Source organism: Astatotilapia calliptera, chromosome 10 (genome assembly GCF_900246225.1).
Source record: "Astatotilapia calliptera chromosome 10, fAstCal1.2, whole genome shotgun sequence".
Taxonomy (NCBI): domain Eukaryota; kingdom Metazoa; phylum Chordata; class Actinopteri; order Cichliformes; family Cichlidae; genus Astatotilapia; species Astatotilapia calliptera.
Genome location: NC_039311.1, coordinates 11,128,444 through 11,140,058, shown reverse-complemented (window position 1 = coordinate 11,140,058; position 11,615 = coordinate 11,128,444). Strand labels below are relative to the sequence as shown.

At 39.3% G+C, this 11,615-nt stretch overlaps 2 protein-coding genes across 8 annotated transcripts; both read right to left on the bottom strand.

Annotated features, from left to right (window-relative positions):
• Position 1: 1 nt before the first annotated feature.
• LOC113030038 (uncharacterized) lies at positions 2-934 on the bottom strand. Its single transcript, XM_026181086.1, has 2 exons — positions 174-934; positions 2-88 (listed from the first exon to the last, which is right to left on the bottom strand). Exons 1-2 carry the CDS (start codon positions 784-786, stop codon positions 45-47), a joined length of 657 nt encoding a protein of 218 aa, XP_026036871.1. The 5' UTR covers positions 787-934; the 3' UTR covers positions 2-44.
• Positions 935-947: 13 nt separating this feature from the next.
• LOC113030036 (uncharacterized) lies at positions 948-10,052 on the bottom strand. 7 transcript variants are annotated; one of them, XM_026181080.1, is made up of 10 exons: positions 9,740-10,052; positions 7,044-7,198; positions 5,331-5,431; positions 4,805-4,967; positions 4,446-4,636; positions 4,189-4,260; positions 3,828-3,899; positions 2,914-3,019; positions 2,278-2,348; positions 948-2,197 (listed from the first exon to the last, which is right to left on the bottom strand). In XM_026181080.1, the coding sequence occupies exons 5-10, from the start codon at positions 4,542-4,544 to the stop codon at positions 1,535-1,537; spliced, it is 1,083 nt and encodes a 360-aa protein (XP_026036865.1). In that variant the 5' UTR covers positions 4,545-4,636; positions 4,805-4,967; positions 5,331-5,431; positions 7,044-7,198; positions 9,740-10,052; the 3' UTR covers positions 948-1,534. The 7 variants fall into 7 exon arrangements, 6 of the variants coding, with proteins under 6 accessions (XP_026036865.1, XP_026036870.1, XP_026036868.1 ...); XM_026181085.1 differs by lacking the exon at positions 9,740-10,052 and adding an exon at positions 3,363-3,405 and having other exon boundaries at positions 7,044-7,977; XR_003273537.1 differs by lacking the exons at positions 2,914-3,019; positions 9,740-10,052 and having other exon boundaries at positions 7,044-7,977.
• Positions 10,053-11,615: the final 1,563 nt, after the last annotated feature.

Sequence of the window (11,615 nt, the reverse complement as noted above, 5' to 3'; positions counted from 1 at the left end):
GCTCCGACCTCCTCACGCTCCGCTCCGACCTCCTCACGCTCCGCTCAGACCTCACTTTCTTCACTTGAATCTGTCAACTGTAGGTTATCTAACAAAATAAAAGATTGTCTTAATGAATTATAAGGTTATAGTGCAGGAAACGTGTATAATTCTTAACCTTAACACCACTTTACCTTCAATTTCAATCTCTTCAAGTGTTTTGCCTTGAAGGCTTTTGAGAGACCCTTTCTCCATGGCAATCAGTAGTTTGGATATTTTGGCAAGCTGGGTAGTAGCCTCTGGAAGTCTATAATATTCGCGATGAACACGAATATCATGACCTAGGAAGTTGGCAACTTGGTCTAACTCGTGATTCTTGAGGTTTAAGATCTGAGACAAAGTTGCGACATGTTTGCGCAACTGCGTTGAACGTAGGTGTTCAGGGTTTTCAGCCCCACATTCAGTCGCATAAATCCTCAAACAGTCCTGTCCTCTGTAGGGAGTCAGACAATGAGGTCTGGCAAACAGGAATATGTTTTCTGCCAGAACACCACAGTCTTGTCTTTTCTCTGTCAGCCGTGTTATGGCATTCACCATGTCTGGTGAAAGTAGCACTGCAACCTTGCGTCCTCGTTTACCCCTCAATTCTACACGACTGAAGTGTTGACAAAGGTAAAGTTCAAATTTTGTCAGTCCAATTGCAACATCCTTGTGCAGGGTACTAGTGTCTCTCTCCTGGAAGCCATTCAGTGTCATCTTTGAAATTTCTCCCCCTCTTCTCCTGTTAAATAGTATTACATTTGCCATGGTAGCTTTACAAAGTTCACTGTATGATTTTGGTGAACTATGCTCTTCCAAGTCCTTCAGTGCTTGTTCTGTAGTCTTCTCCAGATGTCTATGAAGACGCTGAACATCTTCTGTGAAAGGAAGTGTGGAAGGCTTGTTGAAGTGCCGCTCGTTTGGTGTGGTTAATGCAGTATGGGAGATGAGTTCTGACCACTTTGTAGCATAAAGGGTTTTGAAACTCTGGGTTGACTTTATCAGTGCACTGTCTTCTGCCATCAGTGCTCTGCAATGTATAATATCACAGACTTTCTGCAGTGAGTGTCCCAACTTTAAAGCAAGGCTTGGAGTCGAGTAGCAGTTCTTTTCTTCATCATACCCACACACCTTCTTAACAGCTTTGATAACCACATTGAAATTTGCAGGTCTTACAGCATCCTCAAAAGTGTGTATTGAGCATTCTTTCCGAAGTGTGAGCAGAAGTCTTCCACATTCTCGGAGTGTCTGGCGAATGTAGTCAAATTTGGTGGGATCTTTCCCATGTTTGTTAAAGAATGATTGAGCAAGCTGAAGAATAGAGAAGTCACTTCGCACAGTAGAAGTTATTTCATCTTTCATGACAGCTAATATCTTCCAAACACCGGGGGAAACTTGCTGACACAGAGCTGACTCACTCATACAGGCCAGGGACAAGACCTTTTTTCGTCCCCCCTCTGAATTGGCCTCCACTGGTTTTGAAGAACATTTACGAACATGTCTCCAAAGATCTCTTTTAAGATATAATGCCTCGCAATAAATGCAGTGAATAGTCTTTTCCTTTGTAGGGTTTTTTTGATGTGCGTCTGGTTTTTAATGATCCAATCCCACTTGCGATGACCTCCGAGTTATGTCTGTGGTTTCCTTTGTTTCGCAGCTTAGAAAGCATTTTCAAACGGTCTTTGGACTTCTTGGGAAGACTTAAAACTCGAGCAACATCTGCATGTGATTTCTCATGAGTTTTTAAATGACGTGTAAACTTTGTCTGTAGTTTTCCACAAATGTAGCAGTATGTTTTGTTTCTTAGTGAGGAGGATGTTTTTAAGGAATCTTCAGCCGTAGTATTAGAGTCATCAACAATGCCTTCAGCATCAGACTTTTCTGCTGTGGCAATAACCCCTGATACGTCGAGCTGTCTTGTGCCAATTCCATCTTCAGATATTGATTCGGCATCTTCTGAAATTCTTTGTCCTACTCTCTCTAAAAAACTTTCTAGGCGAGGTCTTTTCGTTTTGCAAGCAGATTGACTGCTGGAGATCTCAGAGTTCTGTACTTGTTTGCAACTTATATTTAAAGGCTCTGATTTGTTGTCCCATGAGCTGTCTGAGTCAGCTATAGAATCTGGCACATATTCCTCTTCTGATGAAGCCCCCTCACTTGAACTATCTTCACTAAAGACCTAATAACAATCAAAAACACAAAGTAAGACTTTGTTTACCTTACATATTTTACTGAGAAGAATTCTGCAAAAACACTTACCTCTGGAAGAGGTTCAGTGAGGTTCACCTTGTGGCTAACATAACATCTTTTGTGCCAGGACTGGTAGCAAACTAGACAGAGAAAAATTAAGTTAATAAAAGAAAGGTAGTTAAAGCCGCTTTCCCCAATTTAAAAAAAAAAAACAGGCTAGATGGAAGCATAAACACAGTCAAGAAGGCTCCCCCCTCCCATTGGATATTATCCATAGGCCACACCCCCTGGTGTGCTTTGCTGCTAAACAGGCCAGTGCATAGTGTGGTGGAGCCATGTTAATGTAGAATTTAAGGAGTCAGGAAAGACTGTTCTATCGTTTTTCTGGACTGAGCCATGTTATTGGCTGATGGTTTTAGACAAATGCAACAGAACCACTTCTTTTTTTTTTTCTTTAATCTCCAAACAACATTTATAGCTATGCTTTGTTAAAATGTTGTTATGAACATGAAAAAAAAAATGTTAAGCTAACTTGTTTTTGCAAATTGGGTATAGCAGCTTTAATAATGACATGGTAAGTAAATATGTAAAAGGTTCATTATGAACATATATCATATTTACTTATGGATTAGTTTTTATAGTGTTCCTTATGGATCATATTTAAGATATTCTAATGTACCCAACCTTCCATAATTAAATAATTACCTTCACATCTCACACCACTCCATTTCAGAGGCGAAAAAGGTCCTCCACATGCAAAACATTTTTCTAAACTTGACATTTCGTCAGGGACTAGATCATGATCGCAGTCCTGTTTGGTAAAAAAAACCAAAAAAAAACCAGTGTAATCAAAAACAAAATTCATACTCTTGTGATGTAAAATATCACAACCAAATAGTTGTTTTGGTTCCTCTTTAAAAAGGAGTTAAGGACGGAAGGAAAAAAAAAAACAGGTTCAAGTGTTACTAAAACTATTAAATCAATTTTTGTAACTTTTGCAATGCAAAATTTAAAGGGAAAAATACCTGCTGTATATAGATCAATTTTCAAAACAATTTGTTCTTCTAGGTTTTATATTATGGTATATATTACAAAACCACAATGAAAAGAAAATTCATTGTGGACCCACAACACCCAAAAAAGATTAGACTTACAATTTGTTCTTTCTGAAATGAGAAGATGTGTCCAAAGTTTTGACTGGGAGTGTAAAAAAGTATAATTAAATCATGAAGTCATGAATCCATCAAGACATAACGGATGGCCTTTACACAACAATGTTACATAAATGTGCTTAGCATTAACAGGAAAGAGTTTAGCGATTGTTTCGGTTGTATTTACATGCTCCTTCCTATAGTAAGCTTCATTCTTGCTCCTTGATCAGCTGAAATTCAAATATGCGATCTAACTACATCAGAGTTCATTTCAACCAAGCCGAGAACTACGTCTTTATGCAAACCAGATTTAGGGTTGGGGTTTCATACTTGTTTCAAATCTCAGTCCTCCTAATGCGTGCATCTTACTTGGTCAAGATAACCAAGGACCCACATACCTCAATACTGCCTAATAACTAGCACCTCAGTCTACAACTAAAACAATCTGACACTGAAACTCCAATTTACCTTTGTTGCGTCGTTAGGAGAGGAACTGGCTGCATTCTCATCCACAGCCTGAGATGGCACCATGTTGGATTTCTAAGGAAGAAGCGTGAATAATGAATGGCAGTCTTTGGGTCTAGCCAAGATGAATACAGTCCTCCTAATGTCTGGACCTGTCCAGTTGAGTAATACACAGGACCCGTGTGTGTGGGCGCACTTGTAGGTAGAACTCAGTTGTTTATACTTCCTGTTTCAAATCTCAGTCCTCCTAATGCGTGCATCTTACTTGGTCAAGATAACCAAGGACCCACATACCTCAATACTGCCTAATAACTAGCACCTCAGTCTACAACTAAAACAATCTGACACTGAAACTCCAATTTACCTTTGTTGTGTCGTTAGGAGAGGAACTGGCTGCATTCTCATCCACAGCCTGAGATGGCACCATGTTGGATTTCTAAGGAAGAAGCATGAATAATGAATGGCAGTCTTTGGGTCTAGCCAAGATGAATACAGTCCTCCTAATGTCTGGACCTGTCCAGTTGAGTAATACACAGGACCCGTGTGTGTATGCATACTTTTCAGTATAGCCTTTATTCATTTAATACTATTTATACTTATACTGTACTATTTACATTATACCTTGCTTCTCCATGGCCAGTTGGAATCACCATAGTTATAGGTGATTTCTTCTCCTGGACAAATATCTTTGATTGCAAACAAACAGATGGGGCCTTCCATCCACTCTGGTAACTGTCATTTTACTGTTTGGATTCACATTATCGTCATTTACAAGTCTGCCAAGTGAGCCGTCCTCTCTGGTAGCATCAACACTAAAACAAAAAGTATACAATAACAATTACACTCTGTAAAGAAAGTCATTAAGTATATTAGGTTGTAGAACGTCTGAATAACATTTTAATATTCAATTCAAAATATTATTTGAATATTATAATTTGTAAACCTCATGTATTTTATCCTTTATCAAAGCAGTTACATACCATAACTGTTTTCCATTGAACTTGAAATCAAATATGAAAACCTTGAGTGCATCATGGTAAAGTTTCATTCGGTTTTCTTGTTCCTCTTTAGTTATGATTTGTCCTCTGTACTCAAAAAGAAAATCTCCCTTTTGAAATGACCGACAGCTGAACACACCGCGACCTAAAGACACACATCAAAAACAAATTGGGCAATAAACTATAAACCATTTAATTAAAATCCTTCTTGTTTTTAAATATGTTTTTTATTTGATTATATTGTATTATTTATTTTGGAACATGTAACATGTTCATAATTCCTTGGGGAAAGACAAGAAAAAAATAGAAATATAATAATAATAATAATAATAATAATAATAATAATAATAATAATAATAATAATAAAACAAGTATAATTATATTCGTGATTATTAATTTTCTCATGCATGGTATGCTACAAAAAAACTACAAAAAACATAAAAATTTCTATTTTGAGAAGCTGACTGCATTCTTTGGAATCAACTCGCCTTTAAATGAATCAATATACCTCACATCAAATCCTGCCTTGTCTTCACCTAAGGAGCAGTAATACCTAGCATCTTGTATGGGATTTATTTTAGCTCTCCGTGGCCTTGTTGCCGCCATCCCCTGCAAAGATCAGGTATTAATGACTTTAGAAATAACACATTATACTACAAAATGTATGTAGACATAGAAATAAACAGATCGAAAAATCTATTTATGTTGGGGAGAGCTCCCCTAAAGGTTCCAAATATCTGTGTTTCCCAACAGTTCCACCTATCTTGTATCACTGTGTGTCAGAGGCTGCATGCCCTACCTGTGGAAGTTCTGTTTCGTATATTTTATTTGGTCTAAGGTTACTGCAAATCTTAATGAGTTAATTTTCATATCCACATTTCCTTAAACTTTTATATTTCTTAAAGTTATAAATTAAAATAATGATTTAGTATGGTTGAACAATAAGCATATTTGTCCTACAGTTTTTGTTTCATTTGTAAAATATTTTCTGAAAACAGATCTCACTAGTTTTAAAACCACAAGTTTTGTGATGCTAAAACCAAAATTAATCAAACCAACAGCAACAGAATGTCAAACTTTTGCTACTAGCATGCTGGCTAGTAGGGCTGGGCGATATATCGAGTTTTTTAAAAATATCGATATATTTTCATACGAGATATAAGATGTGACAATATCGTTTATATCGATATAGTCTATGTTACGTTATAATTATACTTGTGGAGCCGCAGGTTTGCCTCTCTTTCGTCCACTTTTGCCTCTACGCAACGTTACTCGGCCTCGCCTCTCCTTCACTGAACACAACTCCCCCTCCCCCATAGCTTCACCTGCAGGCAATGACAAGATGAAAGCGGAAAATCTCCGTTAGCGAGTTACCGTGCGTGGGGCTGGACGGCGTCAACGTGTTAGCGAGCTAACCGCGCTAACGAGCTAACCGCGCTAACGACATGCAGCCAGGAGGGGCTGCACGGCCTAAAATCCTTTCATTTTCTCAAAAATCGACAGTGCGCCTTATGTATGAATTCTGGTTGTGCTTACTGACCGCGAACCGATTTTATGTGGTACACAGCGCTCGGCAATCTGTCAAAAAATGTTTTAATATGACTTTGCTAAGCTACGGAGCTGCACCACTTGATGGATTGTCGGAGGATTACGGCTACCGAGGAGGAGCCTCGCGGAGTGATACGTACTGTGTGTGTATAAGGACCACAAATGGCACCTGTTCAGAGACGTGGTGCAGCTGTGAAATCTGTCTCTTTGTTATTATGCTCAGCGTCTATTAGTTTACATTTTGACTGCACAATTGTGAGCTTTTTGTTATGCACAAAAACAACATTGTTTTCTTTTATTTATGGACCATGATTATTTAATAAATGCTGATAATTTATTTTTGAGTAATTTCTTCATGTACATCTACGCTGTATGTAAATAAAAGTGCCCGTGTGACATCTGGGACACAGTGTGACTAAGAACTCTCTTTTTGTTCTTAACTTATGGCTTTAAAAAAAAAAATCGAGATGTATATCTTATATCGCCATCCAGCTAAAAAATATTGAGATATGAATTTTGGGTCATATCGCCCAGCCCTACTGGCTAGCTAAACTGTCAAAAATTAGATGCTTTGGTGTATCCGAACGTAATATAATAACCTATATTACTTTGCTTTATTGGATGAATATATTTATATAAACATCATGTGTAAGGGAATTTGTATGGTTCTCACCTGATCTTCCACGAAAGCAGTAAGATAAAAGCTGTCTCATTAAATCCTCATGTCGTGCACCTGAACTCTTTAGTGTCCTCTTCTTCTTCTTCTGCTCTTTAAATGTTCATGGTGGTTGGCAACCAGCGTAGATGTACATTAGCGCCCCCATAGTGCTGAGGAGTGGATATCATTGGCCAAGAACAGTGGATTAACACTGGGATTCTTGCAAATAGAATGCTATGATGTAATAGAGTTAAATTGCTCTAGTGCATTCTGACATAACTCACTTGGAATATGTAGACTTAATAATACTGTATAAAATGTAAGTTTTTCCAAAAGACTGATATTTATGCTTCTAAATTTTTAAAGAATGAAACAAAAGTAGTAAATGGGGATGATGAGTTTTAGTAACAACTTCAAAGTTATTTGGCTAAAAGAGTTTTAAAATTCAAATAATTAACTTGGACCAAAAAGGCATATTATTGCTACAATGAGATTGGTGAATAAACATAGATTAGACCACAGATATTTAAGTATTGCAGCAATACAATTAATTTTCATGACCTTAAGTGTTTTTGTGATGCTTTCTTTTTCTTTTTAAATAGTAAAAACTCATGACATAATTAGGACAAAGTTTATAATGAAATAGAAAAATCTTTATTATTGTGGCTGGTCTGGGATGCTGCTGCAGGTGAGATGGACTCACCTGCATTGTATCTACAATCTGTTACACCACCCATATAATTATTGTAATTGTTGGACAGCGCGAGGGAACGACCGGCTCAGGTGAGCCACAGGCTGGTGCGCTAGCGGGATGGGGGTGCCGCTGGAAGCGTGGGCGGTCCCTGGAACCACCTCGTCACCAGCGCCGCTAGATCTACAGGCGAACGCCCAGGTAGTCACTTCCCCGTGGCTGGGCTGGGGCGCTGATGCTCCAGGCCTATTCCCTCGCTTGCTCATGGAGGGGGGGGGGGGGGGGGGGGAGGTGGCTCCTCGGTCTTAGTCGGGGGAAGAGGGTATGTGGCGGGGCGTGTTCTGCGATGCCGCTGCATGTGAGATGGACCCACCTGCACGGCATCTATAATCACACCACGCTGGCTTAAAACTTGTGCTCTGCTTGTGGTGTTGTTTGTGGTGATGTGTACGGCAGACACAAACATACCTTCCCACCCTCATACACACAACCACAAACACTCGGCCCTCACCCAACGTGGACACAGACATAAATGGACACTGTACACACAATCACACTCCCCAAACATTCTCTACATCCCAGGTCCAGGTATTCTTGCCCCGGAGGGGGAACTCATACCCAGACCCAGATGTTGCCCTCCTCCCTGAGGTGGAAATCAAGCAGACCGTCCCCGGCTCCGCAGTGGCAGGGGGCCGCTGCAACCCAGGCCTCGATCAGATGGCCAATTCCACCTTCAGGCCCCCCCGCCCTGACGGCTGGCAGAGAGTGGGGCTCTGTGAAGACCCCATGCCTCCCTCCGCTCGCTCATATGTAGTGTTGCTGCGTGCTGTTCTAAAGTGCATTTAAAACACGGGAGGAGATGTCATCTGTTCTTTTGATATTCATCAGAACCCTGGCTGCAGCATTTTGGATCAGCTGAAGACTTTTAGTTGCATTATGTGGACTTCTTGATAGTTAAGAGTTATAGTAATGCAGCCTTGAAGTAACAAAGGCATCAACTAGTTTTTCAGCATCACTCCTGGATGGGATGTTTCTAATTTTAGCAATATTACGGAGGTGGAAGGAGGAGACCCTAGAAACCTCTTTCATGTCAGATCTAAATGACATGTCTTTGTCAAAAAATAACACAGAGGTTCTTTGCTTTATTACTGGAGGCTAATTTAATGCCATCCAGATGAAGGGACTGACCAAGTAATTTGTTTTTCTGAGCTTCTGGTCCAAAGACAACTTCTGTCTTGTCGGAATTCAAAAGGAGGAAGTTTGAAGACATCCAGGTTTTTATGTCTTCCAAGCATGCCCGTAATCTTTATAACTGATTAGGTTCATCAGGATTTAGGTGTGCATAGCTATGGAAATTTATCCCATGCTGTCTAATGATATATAGTAAAAAGGATCAGTCCAAGTACAGAACCCTGTGGTGTACGCCACAAGTAACCATAGAGGTTGAAGAGGATTTATCATTTACGTAAACAAACCTTGAGTCTGTTGGACAAGTAAGATTTAAACCAGCCTAGTGCTGTTCCTTTGATCCCTGCAACATTTTCAAACCTTTCTATGAGAATATTGTGATTGAATGTGTCAAAAACAGCACTGAGGTCCAGTAGAACCAGAATGGTCACCAGTCCATTATCTGAGGCCAGGAGAATATCATTAGTAACTTTCACCAGAGCTGTTTCAGTGCTATGATGAGCTCTAAAGCCAGATTGAAACTCTTCAAACAGGTCGTTATTGTTTAAGTGCTAACACACCTGATTGGCAACTATTACCTCAAGAATTTTAGATATGAAGGGAAGATTAGATATAGGTCTATAGTTCATTAAGTTGTCTTGATTAAAAGAGGGTTTCTTAAATAGAGGTTTAATTACAGCAACCTTAAAATCCTATGGTACGTATCCATTTTCTAAAAATAAATTCATTATATCCAAAACTGGAGCAACAATTAAAGGAAATACCGCTTTAAATAGTTTGGTTCGGGATTAGGTCTAACATGCAGGTATGTATGTAGACCATGTCTACATACCTAAATGTCATAGTTCAGCTGTGTGCAGGCAGGAACGAGGAAAAGGACCCAAAATGCAGACTCTCGGAAGACTGGAGTGAAACTCAAAAACGGCAGCTTTATTGCTGGTTGGAAAATAAGAGACAATACAAAACTAATCCACGGGGAGACACACAGCACAGGATTAGTGCCGTTTACGACGCGACAGGGAGCACAGAAAATACAGGGCTAAAATACACAGGGCATAACGAGGGGAATGAGAGGCAGGAGGTGAACACTGGTGGGAGACATCAGGGCTAACGAGACCAAGGAAGCAAAACTGAAAACACTGACATGAGACAAAGGCTGTATCCCAATTCAGGGTCTGCAGCCTTAAAGTACGCAGCCTCAACGATCCTCAAAGGCTGCGTACTCAAAGACCGCTAAGGCCGGAAGTAAGAGGCTTGTGAAATGGGACGGTCTAGCCTCCATCGCGCTGCCCAGGTTGCCTAGCAACCATAACACCAATCGCTGGAAACGTTTCATACAGTTTTGTTTGACAGAAATGAAAGAGAACATATTTTGTTTGTGTGTTTGTTTCTACACGAGCTTTGTGTGATTTAATAAGTATCTGAGGCTGAGACCACAGGACTGTAAAACATGATTGTTGGCCTTCATATTTGTACTGCAGTCATTTAAGATTAGCTAGTAAATAACAATTAGCTAATGTTGTTCATGAGACTAAAGTCAGTGTAAATATGATATGGCCAATATTATAGTTATTATATTAATCATCATAAGCCATTACAGCAGTGAGTTTGAACTCTCAAATCAAATCACTTCTACAGCACATGTGAGTGAAATTCATGTGAGTGAACTCTGTGTCAAATACTGATTTTCAGTAAAGATTCAAGTTGCAGTTATTTATATGTCCTATGACCTTAAACCTTCACTCAAAGACAAGTATCTTTGACAGTGTATATACAGATGTATCATATATAAGAGACAAATATTGTCCGTTTGATATGTTGGCATTACTAAATTTGGCTCAATGCTTACATATATGTGTAAAAAGAAAATGTACGAGCTGTGATAACTGTTTCTGATAAACAAAGAGTAGACTGATATATTAAATATTCCTTTATTGGGTGAGAAAATCAGACCATGTCATAACTGCTTTAGGTCATACAGAATAGATATCAGAGCCTTAAACAGGCTGACTTCTGCTAAATGGGTCAAACTGGACAGAAAGTAAACAAACACATAACATCCTTATAGAATATGATGTAACACTATAGATCAACTTACCTCAGAATATATAAAGCATATAAACAATTACAGCAATATGATGCAACAAACACAGCAGTGCTACTAATCCAAAATACTCAAAGCTTCATAGAAGTGAAACAAACATTTATTTTTAGCTCCATTTTGCTGCTGATACATACTTTAGGTTTCTGAATATTAAACTTGTTGCTGCCTTAGTGTGTAACTTGAAGGCCCTGAGTACTTTCTCCCACACTGAAAACACTGGAATGATAACATTATTTGAACATTACCTAATAAGACTGATTCAGGACAGACAATTAGTTATTTTAAACTTTTCTAGCAGTCCTTCATAAACAGGGAACAGTCTGTCTATTCTCTCCATCTGTCAGCTGCTGCTGGCTCTTCCTCCTCCTCTTCCTCACACACTGCTGAGTTTGTCCTGGTGGGTCATCAGGGCTGCAAAGCCTCACAGATGGTGTGCAGCAGTGGATCCCTCAGTCTGTCGTCACTCTGGACACTTGCAGTTGTCACACATGGAAATCAAATGTGTGATAAGCTGCAGGATTCAAACACAAGTGTAACTTATAAATACATGTTCATACTTTTATTCCACAATCAGAGAGAAAGAAAAAGAGAGAGAGTGCAGGAC

What these genes read in the sequence shown, in the direction of transcription:
- LOC113030038 (XM_026181086.1), bottom strand. Translation starts at nt 786, where the DNA reads ATGGCAAATGTAATACTATTTAACAGGAGAAGAGGGGGAGAAATTTCA. An exon ending in TGAAGAGATTGAAATTGAAG is followed by an intron (nt 89 to 173) that starts GTAAAGTGGTGT and finishes TTATTTTGTTAG; the next exon opens with ATAACCTACAGTTGACAGAT.
- LOC113030036 (XM_026181080.1), bottom strand. Translation starts at nt 4,544, where the DNA reads ATGGAAGGCCCCATCTGTTTGTTTGCAATCAAAGATATTTGTCCAGGA. An exon ending in CTCCTAACGACACAACAAAG is followed by an intron (nt 3,900 to 4,188) that starts GTAAATTGGAGT and finishes CTTCTTCCTTAG; the next exon opens with AAATCCAACATGGTGCCATC. An exon ending in TCACTGAACCTCTTCCAGAG is followed by an intron (nt 2,198 to 2,277) that starts GTAAGTGTTTTT and finishes GATTGTTATTAG; the next exon opens with GTCTTTAGTGAAGATAGTTC.